The sequence below is a fragment of the Culicoides brevitarsis genome, chromosome 1 (genome assembly GCF_036172545.1).
Source record: "Culicoides brevitarsis isolate CSIRO-B50_1 chromosome 1, AGI_CSIRO_Cbre_v1, whole genome shotgun sequence".
NCBI lineage: Eukaryota > Metazoa > Arthropoda > Insecta > Diptera > Ceratopogonidae > Culicoides > Culicoides brevitarsis.
In genome coordinates, this window is record NC_087085.1 from 14,459,423 (window position 1) to 14,478,173 (window position 18,751).

Below are 18,751 nucleotides of genomic sequence, written 5' to 3' on the forward strand. Positions count from 1 at the left end.
TAGTCTTGCCCTACGAATGGATGAAAAGAAAACTTGATTCCTTAAAGGGATTAGTTTAATCCATTATGGGTTAAGCCTTATCCGTTAAGGGATCAATCTAACCTCCTTTGAAGTTGATCATCTACAACTCTAAAAAAATAATTCCTTCAAAAGGTTATTTTAAACATTTAAGAGGTTAAATTAAGTCCTTGTGATGTTACTTTAACTCCTTGAGAGGTCATTTAATCCTTTTAATCCTTTTTAGGGTCAAAAGGGATTAAATGACCTTTCAAGGGCATTAAGATTTTATTTTGACCTCTTGAAATGTTAATTTAACCCCTTGAAAAGTTATTTAATCCCTTTTGAGCTTAAAGAAATGAACAAAAAGGATTAAATTAACCTCTAAAGAGATTAAATTTACTTCTGAAAGGACTAAATTAACCTCTCAAGAGATTAAATTAACCTCTCAAGGGACTAAATTAACCACTAGAGGGATTTAATTAATCTCTGAAGGTGTTAATTTAACTTCTAAAGGGACTAAATTAGTCTCCAAAGTTGGTAAATTAACTTCCTGAAAGGATAAAGTTTTTAGAGCTGTAGATGATCAACTTCAAAAGAGGTTTTATTGATCTCCCAAAATATTAAATTGATCCCTTTTCAATAATAAGGAGTTAATATCACCCCTTTTCGATCCGTAGGCTGTAATAGAGTATAAGGGTATGAGTGATATTTCTCTGTTTTTCCTGTCGTACGTTTAATTCATTTTGTATCAACTGCACGCTACACTGCCTTTCCTGAAACATCATTTTATTGCGATCACACACCAAACACCCAGAGATAGCACGACAACAACAACAACAACAACCATAACCATCACAGGACAGATTCCAATGGCGTTGGTTCGTTCGTTCGAAATTCCCATTTATCGCAATCAATTCGTGGTCTTGGCACGAATGGAACACCCGTCACTACAAACATTGATTCGCACAAATTTGTTATACATATTTTGTTATTCATTGTAATTTGATGTAATTTTCCATGTATCTGATTTTATGTTATGTACAATCGCAGCAGCAACAACAACAGCAACAGCGGCGCGCGCGGTAACACAAAACAAAAATGAGAAAAACAGACAAGCAGCATATGAATGAGATCATCAATGATGGTGCAAGTTATAAAAAAGAATGTAGCGGGCGAAAGAGTGGAAAATGAACAGAAACGATAGTAATAGCACGTCAAATGTGTCTCTCGGTAGACAAACACACATTGGAACGAGCATTACGTCGACGTTCGTGATAAAAAGTAAAGGGGACATTTTCGTTATCGAGTTATAGTAAAAGTTTCGGAATCACCGACAAACGAGATTGTGTGCAAGAAGTGAAGAGACCCAGAGGAGAATTAGTGTCACAATGAGTTTTCGTTCAAATTACTTTATCGAGGAAACTTTTTGAAGGTCGTTTGCGATGATGTAACAGCAAATAGCCTCTCTTTTTGATTGAGAACGTTTGTTTACTCTACTCTTGTGAAATATGACATTCAAGGATTATTTTGTCAAAGCAATTTTGAACAAAAGTTTGGCTTAGCTGCAAACATCCAAAATTTCATGATACTTAATCGAAAATGTGAAACTACATTCCTAATATTTTGGGAAATTTTCGAGTATCAAGAAATTTTTATAAAAATATTAAGATTTGTGTCAAAATCAGAATTTATTTAAAAACTATTGTCTCAAATTTTTTTAATTTTTAATAAAAAAAAATTTCAATTTTCAAAAAAAAATTTAATTTTCAAAAAAATTTCAATTTTCAAAAAAAAAATTCAATTTTCAAAGAAAAGTATTTAACATATTCTTGATTTTCAAAATGAATGCATAAAAAATGAAATAAAAAAATTAAAAATTGAAAGAACTTAAATATTTGGACCTCAAAAAGTCAAGAGATAACAATTATTAATTATTATTTTGAAGAAATTATTAAATATTTTTATTAATTTGTATAAAAAATATTCATTTTTTATTTTAATTTAAAGAATTATTTTAACTTATAAATTAAATTAATATTTTTTTTTAAATAATTATATAAATAAATAAATAAAATAATAAATTGAAAGATATTTTGAACATTTTTTTTAAAACAAAAATTTCAATTTAATTCTAGTTTTATTTTTTTTTTAATTTAATTTAATTTTTTTTAATTATTATTTTTTTTTAAATCGTCAAAATTATGTTTTTTACAGTTTTTGTCCAAAATTAGTAAAAAATTTAAAAACAGAAAATTTTATATTTTTTTTTATCAATTTTTAATTTTTTTCAAATTTTTCATTCAGGTAAGTGTTTCGGAAAAAGAGAAACGTTGTTGAATATTGAACTTGCTCAATTAAAAAAAAAAAGTTCGTGTATTTTTTTTGTCCCATAAAACTACCTCAAAACGTTAGAAACGAGAAAAATTCATCTAAAACTGTCACACCTGTCGTATTGTCCAACACCGATAATCACTCAATTGCGCTCCAACACAATTGTCATTTCCTCCTCACGTCACGCCAGAAAAAAAAACTACATCAATTTCAAAACATTCCATCATTTTCGATTGATTCATTTTTATTTTATTTTAAATTTCAAAACAAAAAAATTGATAAAATGCTTCTCTTTTTCACACACGATCCTTCACAATAATAATATAAAACTATACAAAAAAATTATTATTATTGTTGCTGAGCGTCAGCCGTGTGCAAGCCGTCAATAGTGAAAAAAAAAAATAATCGAGCAGAGGAAATCCATTTTCCACAAACAAGGCAATATACAATAAATTTCACATCACATCACGTGTTCACTCAGGCGGAGACAGGAATTTTTCCGATGTTCCTCAATTCGAAATGAATTTAAAATATGTTGTGTGTGTGTGCAATGATTGTCGCATCATGAATTTCATTATTATTATTAATATTATCGGGACTGAGCTTAGTTCGGGGATTGAAAACAGGTGCAATAAAAAAATTATTTGATTGTGAGCATCATTCAATGGAACTAGCGTGACACACTGAGCGAAGCTGGGAGAGAGAAAAAAAGTCGGATTCCATTTGAATTTTAATGAAAATCTTGTTTTCTCACAAAATATTAGCATATTATTGCATTTTATGCACTGAATGAATGGGATAAAGTGTCGTTTTTGTTCCGTGTTTGGATGAATGCATTGATAAGTGTGTGATTCCATTTTTTTTTGTTCAACATTTAATGGCTCTTATTATTTTTTATAATAATAATGAAAATTTCACATTTTTTTTTTACAATAGCAATTTTCGAGTGTGTGAATTTTCAGATTTTTCACACTCTCTTCAGTACCTGGAAGCACTTGCCTGTCGCTTTTTCTGTGAAGTGCACCAAAGTTTTTCCTTGTTATCGGTGAAAAGCATCAAAATATGCACTGTGCATACGAAATTTGTGAGACATAAAACTCGTTCGTCGTCTTCGAGTTGTTGTTGTTGTTGTCGATGTCACTAGCAACGCCTCGAGGTACCTTCCGTTGAATTAAACGTACCGCACGTTATCGTGGTACGAGCAAAAAAGAGCAAAAATGGATGCTGTTTATCGAAAAATATTGTAAAAGCAGGAAGTATTTAACGTTAACGTAATGCAAGCTGTAACTAAGTTAAAAGTAATAAAATATGCGCCAAAAAGTATGTCGGTAAATGTAATCTATCTCCCTATCCTCCCTGTTTTTTTTTTCGTTCTCTCTCAAAAGTGTTACGAGCATTTCCTGCTTATTTATATACAAAAAAAAATGCTCGGGATGCAAATGAACAACATGAGCTTATCTAAATTACCTTCTCCTCGCAGCTAAATTGGTAGTTAGTAAAAAATTTGTTGTAAAAAGGTAGAAAATGCTTCAAGGAATGAATGAAGGAGTATTATTAATACAAAAAAAAAGTCCTTTCAATTTTTTCCTTCTATTTTTTAGCACTGACTGAAGAAGATGCAAACACGAGAATTCTAGGAGAAAAACTTTTAATAAAAGTCTTTATAAACTTTATTGTAATAAAATCACAAAAGAGCGGCGAAGTTGGGCAAGGTCGTTCACGACATCAAGACTGTCACGGAAGTGCATTTCAGTTTTATTAATTTTACGCTACAACAACGAAAAAAGTGCATTTTTACAGTAACCAATGGAATTCAATTCAGATTTACACAGTTTTCAGTAATAGAAAGTAATGTTGGAGATTACGAAGTTTCTAATCTAAAAAAATGTAAAAACGCAAGTGCATTCAATGACTTTTAGCCTTCGGTTAAGCATGAAAATGCCTTATTTACTGCTAAAGTAAAGAAAATATCGGAAAAAGGTTTTATATAGAAAAAAAAATAAAATTAAAGGAAGACCACATTAGACATACAAGAGAGCATATGGCAAGTGACAAATGAACGAAGTTGGAAAAAAAATTGTCTATGTGGAAAAAAAGGAAAAAAAAAAGAAAATTTAATAAGCGACTTTTTTACAACGATTTTTTTTCAGTGAAGAAGAAAAATTGTAGTAATATTAATCCCTTTATAAGGAACTTTAATAGAAAAATGAGAGGAAAAAAAGGGAAAGACAATTAATGATGCCAATTTAACTAAACTTTTTGACCTTTGATTTTTAAAAGAAAGCATTGTCCGCTGAAATTTTGTTTTAAATTTTTATAAAAAAAAAATATTTTTTTTAAGTAATTTTTTCAACTACGTTTCGTAAATTAACTTACTGAAATAAAATAAAATTATATAAAAAATAAAATATATTTGCAAAAAATATATACCTAAATATAATTTTTTAATTTAAAAATAGAGTTTCAAGAAATAATATAAATTTAAATTAATTTAATTATATTAATTATCTTTAAATAAAAATAAAAATTTTTAAATAAATTTTTTTATTTTATTTAAAAATAATTTAATTAAAAATTAATTAATTAATTCGTTTAAATTAATTAAAAATTTTTAATTTTATTTAAAAATTAAATTTAATTAATTAATTAAAAAAAAAATTAAATTAAAAAATTAAAATAAATTAAATTATTTTTTTAAAAAATTAAAAAAAATATAAAACAAAAAAAAATAAAATAAAATAAAAAATAATAAATATAATAAAAATTAATAAAAAAAAATAAAATAAAATAAATAAAAAATAAATAAAAATTTTAAATTATCGATTTCATCATTTCATCGAAAAAAAAAAAAAAAACTAACTAAACTAACACATAACCATCAAAAAATATTTTTTTCGTTACAATGATAAAATCAGGTGAAATCAAAAATATTTCTAAAGAAGATAAACAAAAATTATTTTTAATTAAAATCATTGTAACATCAACCAACTAATCCAATCCGGGACGTTTCTTTCTCGTTTTTCCCTGCATCTAATTTGACAGACATCTACTTAATAAAAATAAAAAAAAGAAGGGAAAAAGCAGTTTGTCATCAAAAACACAAGAAACAGCTGAATAGGTATTAAAAGATAACCTCTACAGATACGGAAACGCCAACTAACAGAGACAACAGAAAATCCACTTCTTCTAATCTCGACTCGAAAACACAACCGATGGTCGTCGATGTAAGGCAAAGTGTGTGACATCAACCTATATTTCCATTAATCATTTTCATATATCTTTGAACATTGTTCTCGAACCCCTATAGATACACATATTTCATTATTATATTTTCCTCCATTTATTTTCACTTACCTTTTCCTTTTTTTCCTACTCACATGACGGACCGTGTGTCAGAATTTTCACAGTAAATTGTCTCACACGCACAACAGGATGGCAATAACAAGCAAATTCTATCACATACAAGCGTTTCCGATTTTTTCTCCAATGGAATGAAGGACAAATTTTATCATGTTTATGCCGAAATATGTTGTTGTAATATAAAATTGGGGACATAGACTTTGTCCAATAATAATTTATTGCACACTATTTATCAGTTTTGTGTCGCTTGTTTGTACACTTCATGTTTTCGGATGTCGTTCTTCGTATAACGAAAAGGTTTCTGGAGAATGACACAAAAGACGATTTTGGTACCCAAAAAGTCCCGAAGAAAATGGGGTTAAAGGGTAATTTATCGTTAAGTGTCTCTCTTTCTACTCCTTATTCCTTTTAACAACAAATGGAGAGAAAAATTGTTTCAATATTACTTCAGCAAAAAATGGACCTTGATTCTTCATCTTCTTCTGAAAAGGTAAAAAAACAAAAGTTTAAGTAAAAAAAAGTAGGGCACGTAATAATTTTCCACATTTCATCATATTATGATTTAATGGCCACAACAGACCAAAGTAATATTTCTTTTTATCCAACGAAATTCGCTGTGTTTTCTCGTGCAAAAGATTCACGGGAAATCATGAAGCAAAAAATGAAAGGATTCAGTTGTATACATTTTTTTTGCGCTCGATCTCCTTTTCTCTTTCGCCTCGTATTTATGCAGTCAAAAAGTTTTGTTGTAGAATGCCAACGGCTATAAAAATAAATCTAGAGGAAAATTTCATCCATATTTTAAAAACGTTTAAAATCAATTTATCACTGATTTTGGTTTGGTCGATTGCCTTTTTTTGTTTTTTTTTTTGAGAATGTTATTTTTTTATAAACACAAATAAATTCACAACATATCAACTTTTATCAGCTTGACTTGATGAGAAATTTTGCCTTTCTTGGAACCCTTTATCTCCATAAAAATAGCAAAAAAAACTCGCCCATGGGAGATTTTCCTCAAAAAAAAAAGCGTGGGAAATCCCGCAGAATATTAAATTTTTTTCCAAGGAACTGGACTAAATATTTTTTTTTATACTTTTTTCACGAAAAATTGAAAATTCGATACAATTTGAGGATGCCATGTTGTTGATGATGATCATCATTCTCGGGAGTTGACTGACTGACAGCTAGCTGACGAGAACAAAAAAAAATCCTATATTGAAAAATTTGTAGCATTTTTTTCACTATTCGTTGACGACGGCGACGACGATGATAAGCAAAACTTTTATTGTTTTTATTATTATTCATGTTATTTCATGCAGCATGGTGCCCTTGTCAAGTACCGCTCATGTATTCGGGTGCGAAAAAGGGAGAAAAATTGTTTTTAAGAATATTTTAAAATGCTTACGATGTATATTTTCGTTCCTCCTGTCTTGTTATTTTTTTGTGTGCTCCATCTTTTTTTTTCTTGTCACACAATTCAAGTCAAGAAGAATCCGATGGAAAATGAATATATGATGATGAGATGACGAACGAACATGTATGAGGAAACGAGGGAAACATTATTATATGACTGACTTAACAAGTGTCAATATGAACATAAAAATGGAAGTTTTTTCGATTTTTCTGTGAAAAGGGTTCGTGCATGAGTGAGGTCGACACGGTATATGGTTCATTAAAGAGGGATTTGATGGTCATATGACATTTAGATTAAAAAGTGTCAGATAATTTTGGTGAGTTCCGGGACCAACTTTTTTTTTTGTTAATTTAAACTTTTTTTCTCTTGTGAGTTGTAATCGGAAAATTAAATTTTGCTATGAAAAATTGGTGTCTCGCAACCTAAGAAGTCCGTGAAATAATATTTGAATTTTTTGAAATTGATTGAAAATTAGTTAAAAATCAACGTTAGGCCGTTCCAAATGTTTTTGTCCCAAAAGATTTTTTTTTCAAAATGGAGGGGCAAAATAAAAAAAAAGTTTTGAAATACTTTTTCATACAAAATGCCAAAATTTTAGCAAATTTTGGTCTTTAATGAATATTTTAGATGTTTTTATGGTATCTGCATTGAGATTTGATGATTTAAAATTGATCTGAAAGTATTTCAAGTTAAAAATTTAAACAAAAAAAATTTATAAAAATAACTGCCAAAAAATTTTGAAAAATAATTTATTTTTGAAATTTTTTTTTTAGAAAAGAAAATTCATGTTAAATTTCGTTTTTCATTACAAAAATTCTTAAACATTGAAAATATTCAAAAAAATTTTTAAAATTTCTTTGAAAAATATAGAAAAATACAAAAAAATGGTCAATTTTGATGAAATTTTCAACTTTTTTTTTTATTTTGCTCAATTTGAAATTGCCCGGCTTTTGAAATGGGACAAAAACATAGAAAAAAATTTGGAGAGGCCTTATTATCTTTTTGCATCAAAATTCATCAAAATTGGGTTGAAAATTTTTCTTGAATGATGTGAAAAAGGAATGAATATTAAGTTTTAGCTTTAGAATTTAACAAAAATAGGTTAAGAATCGACTTAAAAAGCTCAAAATGTTGTCTCGCGAAACACCAATTTCTCACAGTAAATGATAAAAAAAATCAATTATTCAAGGAAAATTCCTTCCCTCAATAAAATGCGAAAGACAACACAAAAGAGCTCCATTGAAGAAAAGAAAACAATAAAATTGTGTTACTTATTGACAGTCAATTAACTCACCATATCGACGCATCGTCATCCTCGACCCAACTTTCATGTCATATTTGTTAGGAAGTATTTTGGCCATTTTCCAACACACACATACCACACGTGTCGCTCCATCTCCTCCGCCACCTTCCAAGACAACGAAAGAAGGAAAGTTCATTAGTGCTCGCATATTTCAGCCACAGCCGAACATGTTTTATGTGTTTCTGTGTCATCATTTATGACGATAACGATTGTTAATATAATGTGATGGCAACGTAAGCAAAGTGCCAAACAATGCCGCTCTGTCTCGAGACATAAAAGAAGACAAAGTTAACATAATACAATAAGGCGAATCATTATATTAACAAACATTAACTTTATTATTATCATGCAAGTTTTGTTATCTCCGGTCTCATTTTGTGATTTACTTTTAATTTATTGTGTTTGATGTTGCCACATTTCGAATCGTCGTCGCCGAGCAAAAAGGAAGGAAGTTGCCACAATGATAATGATGATTATTATGCAATTTGTTACTTTTGCAACATTTTTTGATGTATCAGACGTTTATTTCGTGCACGTGTCTTCTTCGAGCATTACGTGAGTGTGCTCGCGAGAGTTAATTCTTGATGTTGCAAAGTTAGGTTGTTAAAAATTTCTTGTGAAACAGGAAAAAAGATAGAAAAAGAGAAAAATGTTAAATTGTAACTCTTTTTGAACAATGTTCGATGAATGCGAGTTTTTTCCTGTCTCATGTAAACGAGGTAATAGGAAAACAAGCGGGAAGTTTTCTAAGAAAAAAAAAGTAGTTTGTGATAAAGTTTTGAATGTTGCCTTATTGAAAAATATATCGGAAACAACAAAAAGGTGTATCTGCAATCTGCATACCAACGAAGGAAAAAAAAGTTATTTGAAAAAAGTGATTGGCAGGACAATTTTTAATAACAAAGGTGTATTTATTTTTTTGCTTTTTAATAAAATAAAAATAAATATCGAAAGAAAAAAGTACAAAGAAATCGCAAATTCTATTAAATTTAACGTTTTTCAGCATTTTTAATATTAATTTGTGACATTTTCATACAATTTCTTGACTTTTCAGTCCTGGTTTCAATCAAAGTTTGACACTATTTGTATTTTAACTTTAAATTTTATCTTAGAATAAAAAAAGTTCAATCTAATTTTTTTGTATTAATTTTTAAAAAATATATATTATTCTCAATAGTAAAATGGTCAAAGTACGAATTTTATCATCAAAGCAAATTTTTCTTAATTGTTTTTGCATTTTTTCTAATTAAAAAAAAAATTTCTTTAAAATTTTAATTTTTTCTTTTTAGAAAAATTTTACGAATTTTTAGAAAATTAAAAAAAAAGTGCAAATCCCAAGTTCTTTTGTATATTTCCATTATTTATTTTTATTTTCTAAATTATCACCTTGGTCTTTTATTTGAAAATTGTGAAAAAAAAAATTGATAAAAAAATTTTGTTTAAATAAAAAAAATAAATTTAATTTAATTAAATAAATAATAATTAAAACATTTTTTTTAGACTTAAATTTTATTATTATTTTAATTTATTAATTATTTAATTAAATTAAATTAAATTAAATTAATTTATTTAATTAAATTAAATTAAATTAATTTTTTTATTTAAACAAATTTTTTTATTAACGTTTTTCATAATTTTTACGATTTCCATAAGACCAAGGTTGCTTTTAAAGTGATTTTTTTACTTAATTCCATGAAAATGCATTTCAAGAGATATTTATTTGAAAAAAAAAACTTTTTAAACACAATCTAATGCAGCAGAGAGCAAAAAAAGAAGACGAGTAAAGTATTGGCAGTTTTTGCATCTACATAATTTGTGAACATTGAAGAAAAATTCTAAAGAATAAAAATGTTGTCGCTTTTCATTCCACTTTTTATTTTATTTTTCTTCATTACTAATAATCTCGATGCAGTTACTACTCTTGTTATCTCTGTTTTTTTTCTCTGCGCCTCGCTTTTAATGGACAAGTAACTGCTGTTGTTTCTGCATAAATGTTTCACATTATTTGTGCAAGCTTTTTGTCGCGTTTGTCCTTCGTGCTTGTTTTGTTGCTGAGAAGTCGTTAGATGCAACCACTAATGAATTCGAAGGAAATAAGAAATGAAACACGAGGCGTCTCCCCGTATTTTGCATCACCTGCTCAATGTAACTCATGATTTATTCAACATGACCGAGACATGACTTGGCCCTTTCCGCCTCCGCCTTCTCTATTTACCATATACATCTTTTATTACAAATGCTTTCAGATGCACTCAAATAACTCCCTGTGTGTGTCCTTTGTGTCACCGTGGTCATCATTCGAGACACTTTTAACGTAAACCTCTGCCACTGCCGAAGAGTAACATCTAAATCAGACCGAGAAGAACGGAGAGAAAGTTTAAAATTGAAAAGTTTTATTTTACTTTATTTTCTACTATATTGTTATATTACACCTGCATTCGCACAGACAAGCATCATTTGGATAGTTATTCAAGGAAAAAGTTTCTTTTTTTTTCTCTCGCTCGGCTTTTCTGTAGATCGTTCTGTAATAAAAAATGTAACGAAAATTGCTAAATGGAAATATTGTAAAGTAGTTCTTTTTTACTCGTTCAAATTTTAAAATGCAGAAAATTAAAATAATAATAATAATTTTGTAGTTTGGTGCATTAGAAGAATTGAAAACGAGAAAAAAAATTAAAACTATGGAAAAACTTACAGCTGAATGCATTGCGAGATAAGATAGACGACGACGACGAACAATCAAGAATTCAATGAAGAAAAGGTGATTTTAAATAATTCATTAACAAACTTTTGCAAAAATTCATGATTTTGGTCCACATGGACTTCTTTCGGTTTTTTGCTCTCCTACTTTTATTATTATTATTATTAGTAAAAAGATTTTTGTTTTAGAGAGATAAAACTTAATTTTATGAAAAGTTTGTTCGTCTTCTGTCTTTCAATTTTGAAGCAAAAGATCATCATCAAGCATTCATTCAAAGAGTAAGTAAAAGTTTTTTTTAATATTTTAGTCGTTGACTGATGAATTGAAGGCTGATTAATTTAATTCTTAATTTTTTTCTTAGAAGATCAATTTTTTGTGGATTTTAAAGGGAATGAAAATGTGATTTAGATTTTTTTAAAAACTTAAAATTCTTTTTTTTTTAAAGAAAAATTCATTAATTTTTCAATAACGATTTATCTGAGATTATGAACAAAATACCAGTCGTTTCCTCCATAAACTCGCTTTATTGCTAATTCAAGTATTTTATACATATGAGACGAATGAAAGTGATAAAAATGATCCCATGTCACAATTTGCAGAAATGAATATGCAATGGGCATCTTAGGCGTCGTTCAGATATGGCATTGGAGAAAATAAGACCCTTTTAGGACCCCATTTCCCCCTTGAAATGAATACTATCGTAATTTAGTCTAAAAATTTCAAAAATTTGCAATTTTGAGTAAGAATTTTTTTAATATTCTCTAATTGGGCAAATCAGATTCTATGGAGTTTCAGACAAAAATTCAAATTTTGTATTAATTTTCATCATTTTTTAACAGAAAATTTTTATAAGAAATTTTAGAATCAAAAATTTTTCTTATTTTTGAACATTTTTATTTATATTAGCTTTGCAATTAATCAAAAAATTAGTAAAATAAATAATAACTCCAAAATTTCAAAGTTTTTAAATTTTTTGAAAAATATTCTGTAATTGGTTACTTAAATTTTTTAAATTAAAAGTTCAGATTTCTCAAAAATTAAAAAAATATTTTAGAAAAATAATATAAAAATCACAAATCCCCCGTTAATTTACTTTATCCCTCTCCCCCATAAAATCTTGACGTCATAAATGAATGAGACCAAGTTAGCTCGTATTCAGAGGAAAACCATACGCAGTGACATTTGAAAATCAAAAACACCCATTTTCAATTTCGAATCCGATATTTTTAACAAAATTTTGATATAAAATGGCAGATTTCGAGGACAATTTCGAGCAAGATCCCGCCGCAGAGTTCTTGCAACGCGAACAAAGTGCATTAGCTGGCTTGGAAGACGAGATTCCGCCAGTAGCGAATGCTCCAACTGGTAAGAAAATTCGGGGATCGATTGATGACGAAGTAAAAATTGTTGTAAATCTTTTGTTTTTTGTGTCTCAAAGTTCTTTTTTCAATTGAATTTTTGCTGTAAATAACGAACTCGGTGTAATTTTTTGTTTTTTCCAAAAAAATTAATATAAAATCTCCTTCAGAAGCTATAATTTTTCGTGCTTGCTACAAACAGACACCACTTTATACACAAATTTAATCAATACACATACCCAGAAGTGATTAATTGAGTGAAATTCTCTGAGATTTGTTGTGGCTTTTGTGATTCGCTTCAATTGCTTCTGAATAGTTTACGCGAGAATCGAGCTTCCTGCATGCCAAACTTATCTTTTGCTGTATTTTTCTTTAATTTTATGTTTTTATTTGACAAATCATCGAAATACGACATCAACACACACACGCAAAACTCTTACGTTTCTCAGAAAATGGTACAACTACGGGACTTGAGTCATCAGGCAGCTTTGAAGTTATCAATAATGTTGAGCAGCAAGACGACGAGACAGCTGCTGCTGCCAATACGAATGGTTTCGATGGAGGTAATTAATGAAAAAACGAACGAAAATTCGTAAAGACAAAAGTTTCTTGGTGATCTCAGGTAGTCGGGTACAAATTTGCATGAAAATTATTTTTTTTTTCGCTGTTCTGCATGCCTTAACACTAATTTTTAATATTTTTTTTTTAGATTTTTATTATTATTAGATGATAAGCCAAAATAGTTGTTATTTTATTATAAAATGCAATGCATTTTTTCTTTTCTTTCTTTGATTTAATTGTAGAAGATCCATGTCTAAATGACGATTTTTCAGGTTTTACAGGTGAGAAATCCCATTTAAAAATTAAGTTTTAAGGACCAAACTGTTCATTCGTTGAACAAACCTTAAATTACCTAATTTTAAGTTGTCCCCCACTCGAAAAACAAATTTTTAACAAAAATATTTAATAACCACAAAACACGCGCCGCATGATAACTGCATGAAATCCTCTAGTCTCTAGTCAAACGCCCACATTTTAATTTTATTTTAAAGATTTTTTATTAAAATTTAATTTTTTTAACTTTCAGTGCCTAAACAGGTCCAAGAAGAACCTGAAAAAATCAAGAGATGGCGTGAAGAACAAAAGAAACGCCTTGAAGAGAAGGATGCCGAAGAGGAGACCAAGAAAACGGAATTGCGCGAACAAGCCCGCAAAGAGCTCGAGGATTGGTACAAACATCACGAAGATACCATTTCGAAAACGAAATCCACGAATCGGTAAGTTGTCCGTTTTTTCGTTAAATTTTCTCCCATATCATACATAAATATATTGGATTTTTATTTAAAATATTTATCAAAATATATAATAACCAATGAACGTTGTTTATTATTATTGTTACTCAAATATACTAAATTTTTGTGACTGCTATTTGAAATTATTTTCATAACTCACCAAAATTAATCGAAAACCTTTTAGTTTGCCTCTAAAAAATTTTATATAAAAAAATATTTATTTTAAAAACTAACTTTTTTGTAATATTTCCATTTCTTGCTTAAAAAATAAATAAAAAAAAATCTAAATCATAAATTGTCTAACACAACCCTGACTTTTGGGAACTCAGTGAGTCAGCCAAGTAAGTAGTGACAATCTATGTAATGTGTATGGAATGTAGTGCCTTTTAAATTTATTATTTTTTTTTTGTACATATTTTTTTATGTACCAAAATATTTTTGTAGAAAACTTTTTCTTGAATTTCAACTTTTATTTTACTTAAAATAATTATTAAAAATATTTTATTAAAAAAAAATATTTTAATAAAAAAATCTAATATTTAATTTTTTTTCCTCTCAACAGAAATGCTGAAAAACAATTCGTAGCCGATGACGATGATATTGAGCCCGGCACAGAATGGGAACGCATCGCGAAGTTGTGCGAATTCAATCCAAAAACGAACAAGGCAAGTAAGGATGTGTCACGGATGCGTTCAATCATTTTACAATTGAAGCAACAACCATTGACAAAGAAGTAAGAATCTTCTGAATCACTCTCAGCATTCCTTTCTTTTGTTTAATTTGGATTAAATCTATAAAAAAATGTTTCGAAAAGTATGATTTATAATGTAGAATATTTATCTACTATTAATAAATAAAAAAATTGTTTCACATAAAAAAAGAGTAATTAAATAATAAATATAATTATATATTGCAATGTAATCATTAAAAAATAATAATTGAAAATAAAGAAAATTATAACGATAGAATATTTTTAATTTTTTTTCACTTGTTTCACAAGATATTCACAAAATTTGTATTTTTCATAATTTTTTTTTAATTTTCTAGAAAAAAAAAAGAAATTTTATTTTTTAAAAAAATTAAATTTGCAAAATTAAATATTTGATTAATTTATTTTTTTTTATTTTGGTATTTAATTTATTTTTTTTATTTATAATTTTAATTAATTTTTTTAATTTTTAAGTATAAAATGGGAAATTTTATTTTTTTAAAATTTAAATTTGTGAAATTGCATAAAAAATTTTGATTTGATAAATTTAATTTTTTTAATTATATTTATTATGTAAAAAAAATTAATAAAAGGTATATTTTAGATTTTTTTTATTCCATTTCTAATTAAAACTACATTTTTTATAGTAATAATTTTCGGTTTTCAACATTTATTTATTGAGAAGACCATAAACTTTTTTTTTATATATATTTTTTAACATATGTATTTTTATATATGTTTCAAAAACGACGTTCTTAAATGCTAATTTTTTAAATTTTCTGGAAAATGCAGTTTTTATACAGTGTGCGCTATAAAATGAAAAGAAAATGTGATAAAAGCAAAAAAAAAGTTAACAATAAAACCCCATTTTCATAATTTTTTTAACAACTTTCATGCCAACAACTTTCCGTTACGATCGTAGCACAACATGAGTTTTTGCTAAATCTTCACATCCTGTCCAACCTTCACCGAAACCTCTTGAATGATGCAATCCAAGCCGTCATTCGTGTAGGTAACCGGAAAATCCAACGTGAAATTTTTGAAGAAACACAAGTCGCCGCTGCACAAATTCAACTTGAAATTCACCAAAAAATTGCAAAACTGGAAGCATGCTGTGAGTTTTCGCGGTACGGTGATGTCCAAATCGACGTTCTTTTTTGGCTTGTAGTCTCCGTGTGCGGGCGAGATGATCCATTCGTCACCCGGGATTTTGCAGATGAATTTTTGCGGAGCGCCCTCGGTTAGCTTGACACCCTGTTCGAAGTTGAGAGCTATTGCAAGTCGTAATTTGCCGCCATTGTGACTAACTTTGAGTTTATCGAATTTGAGAATTTTTCCGTAGTCGAATTCTTTCGAGGGCACATTGAATTTCAGATTGAGCGTGGTTGTTTTCATCGTTTTAAGCGTCACAACTTCGACATTGTGGTTGTTGGTGTCTGCTACGTACATCGTTTCACCATTGGGACTGAGACACAGACCTGCTGGCTCGTTAAATTGATGCGGCTTGTTCGCCTTGTCCGTGATGATCCACGTACTGACGGAATTTGTCTCCAAATCGATGCGTTTTACCTTGTGGTTGTAACTGTCAGCGACAAAAGCGCATTTTCTCACCGGATTATAAGCGACACCCAAGCAATGTTGCAACTTTGCAAGATGTAATTTGCCATCAGCGTCACCAAAAGCGAATAAATTCAAAGGATTTCGATCTCCTCCGACGATTAGAGAGACTTTTCCATCCGTGAGACAAAGTTTTCGCACACACGAACTCTCACTGTCGGCAATATAAACTTCCTTCAGCTCGCGATTTATCGTTAATCCCGATGGTTGAGCAAATGCCGCATTTTGCGGATACGAATTATTTCGATTTTCTTCGGCGCCATTGCCGGCAATGCAAACACACGTGCCCGCAACTTGCTTTTTGTACTTCCACCAAATCGTGTCTTCCAAGAAAAGTGCCCATATTTGATGCGTGCCTGCCATTGCAATTAGCACGACATATTTTTCCGGCACACTTTCCTCATCCATGTGAAAACTCATGTCCATGTCCTTCGTTTGATACACAACCAAATCCCATGGCGACGAAATTTCTTGCTCAACTCCGACTTTTCCGCCAATTTTATCGTTTCCCTGCTTTCCCGTGCCAGCAATTGTCTCGACAATGCCCAATTTCAAGTCAATGCGACGAATGGCGTGATTTTCCGTGTCAGCAACGAAGAGAATATTTTCATTGAGGAACGCCAAACCTTGCGGCGAATTAAATTTGGCAGTTTGGAAGTCGCCATCTTCGAATCCAGCTTCCTTATCGGCACCTCCGACTTTGAATAAAACTTCACCTTTGGCATTCATGACGAGAACGCGATGATTACCCGAGTCCGATAACGCATACAATTCTGGCGTTGGGTCACTCGGGTCATATTTCGAACAAACAATTTTGCCGGGGAAATGCAAATTTGATGCCGCGATCAAACTTCGTGTTGGATTCAGTGGTAACGGTTTTGTGCTGATCATGCCGCGAGGCGCATAAAAATCTAAAGCCGCTTTCACGTACATGCTGAGGATATCAAAGTGTCCCTCGCCCATAACGACAAAAATTGGGTTGCCCTTGGGACCGAGAATCAAAATTGTGGGCCAACATTGAACAGCCAAGTCGTCCCAGAGTAGAGAATTGGCGTCATTAACCACGGGATGCGTGATTTCGTAACGTTGCAGTGCCGAAAGGATGTTCGCGTCGACCTTTTCATTGTCAAATTTCGCGGAATGCACGCCAATGATGACGACACCCTTGTCAACGGGATAAAGACGCTCCAAGCGCTTCAGGTCCGGTAAGATATGCAAACAGTTGATGCAGCAATACGTGAAAAAATCCAAAATTACGATTTTTCCTTTGAGCGATTTTAATGGCAAGGGTTCGGAAACATTAAACCACTCAAGATCTAAAATTCGAAAAAAATTAAAATTTTAAAAAATTCGAAAAAAAATAATCTTACCTGGCTTAAAATCAGCTACAGTCGTAAATTCCTTATCAACTTTCTCCAAATAATTCTGAAGAATTGTCTCCTTGTCCTTTGGATTTTCAGCAGCCCATAAATCGCCCGATAAGGAACTGCAGTAAAATGCGAGAGTGTCTAGCATCGGCGTTTGCTCACTCATTGTGCTTGTGATTTCCTGCGATGATCTAAGAAGTCAAAAGTGAGAAAAGGCAAGAAAATTCAAGAAAAAATTAGATTTTTCTGTGCTAGAATGAGAAACTACTAAAATTTGATTCAACAAGCTGTCAATTCGTTGGAATATAAACAAAAAACATTCAAAAAGTCTTCATGTCGGTAAGAAAAAACATTAGCGGATTTTAAAAAATTATAAATTTTGTCAAGTTTTTACCAAAAATGATCGAAAAATAATAAATTTTAATTATTTTTGTTCAACAGACAGACACTGAAACGGATTAAAACGCATGTTAGTGAAAATGTGACAACCACTCGTTCTTTTTTTGCGTCAAAATTCAACATTGAACGCACACCGGAATGTTTTTTTCGCGTTTTTGGCATTAATTTCATGTTGCTTCAACCTAATTTTATAATTTTCCGATAAAAATATCATAAAAAGTAAGTTTTTTGATAAAAGTTACCTCAAAATCGAATGATTTTCAACCAAAAATCCTCTTCAAAACTCGCTTCTGACTCTTTTTATTTTTATAGATACGCAATTTGACAACTTCCAGTTTCCAATGATGGCAGGTCGCAACTTGTACGATGTTTTGCAAGTCTCCCCCACAGCCACTCACGACGAAATAAAACGTTCCTACCAAAATCTCGTCCTGAAACACCATCCGGACAAGGCTCAATCCGCATCTAACGACACTTTTATCGAAATTGACGAAGCATGGAAGGTGCTACGAGACGCAGAAAAGCGGAAACAGTACGACGCTGAACTCGGTCAAGCAAGATTCGACGACAAACCAATCGTGCATGAGACATTGCGGAAAAGCGATTTTGACTTTGATGCAGAAAGTGAGACATTTTATCGTGATTGCCGATGCGGAGGCGTTTACGTCATGCCCGACGACGACGGGGGCACGGATGACAGCATTTACATTGCATGCGACGAATGTTCTCTCGTCATCGAACTGGAAAAGGGATAAAAATCGTAACGAACATTTTGAAAAAAAAATAGTTTCTTCCAGTACATGCACTATGGCAACCCGAGTGGATGTCGTCATTCCAATGAGTTAGTTTGTTTTCGAACAACAAAGCGATCGGACGTGAAATTTATCGCTCTGTGACGTG

The 18,751-nt window shown here is 30.2% G+C and overlaps 3 protein-coding genes across 5 annotated transcripts; 2 read left to right on the top strand and 1 right to left on the bottom strand.

Annotated features, from left to right (window-relative positions):
* Window positions 1-12,278: 12,278 nt before the first annotated feature.
* Window positions 12,279-14,718, top strand: LOC134829520 (clathrin light chain). 3 transcript variants are annotated; one of them, XM_063842614.1, is made up of 6 exons: window positions 12,279-12,474; window positions 12,917-13,030; window positions 13,271-13,309; window positions 13,555-13,744; window positions 14,089-14,100; window positions 14,322-14,718. In XM_063842614.1, the coding sequence occupies exons 1-6, from the start codon at window positions 12,357-12,359 to the stop codon at window positions 14,494-14,496; spliced, it is 648 nt and encodes a 215-aa protein (XP_063698684.1). In that variant the 5' UTR covers window positions 12,279-12,356; the 3' UTR covers window positions 14,497-14,718. The 3 variants fall into 3 exon arrangements, with proteins under 3 accessions (XP_063698684.1, XP_063698701.1, XP_063698692.1); XM_063842631.1 differs by lacking the exon at window positions 13,271-13,309; XM_063842622.1 differs by lacking the exon at window positions 14,089-14,100 and having other exon boundaries at window positions 14,322-14,706.
* Window positions 14,719-15,133: 415 nt separating this feature from the next.
* Window positions 15,134-18,603, bottom strand: LOC134827970 (NHL repeat-containing protein 2). The gene is made up of 3 exons (XM_063840886.1): window positions 18,094-18,603; window positions 17,456-17,643; window positions 15,134-17,401 (listed from the first exon to the last, which is right to left on the bottom strand). Exons 2-3 carry the CDS (start codon window positions 17,616-17,618, stop codon window positions 15,408-15,410), a joined length of 2,157 nt encoding a protein of 718 aa, XP_063696956.1. The 5' UTR covers window positions 17,619-17,643; window positions 18,094-18,603; the 3' UTR covers window positions 15,134-15,407.
* On the top strand, window positions 18,196-18,606 carry LOC134837316 (dnaJ homolog subfamily C member 24-like). The gene has a single exon (XM_063852686.1). It carries the CDS (start codon window positions 18,196-18,198, stop codon window positions 18,604-18,606), a length of 411 nt encoding a protein of 136 aa, XP_063708756.1.
* Window positions 18,607-18,751: the final 145 nt, after the last annotated feature.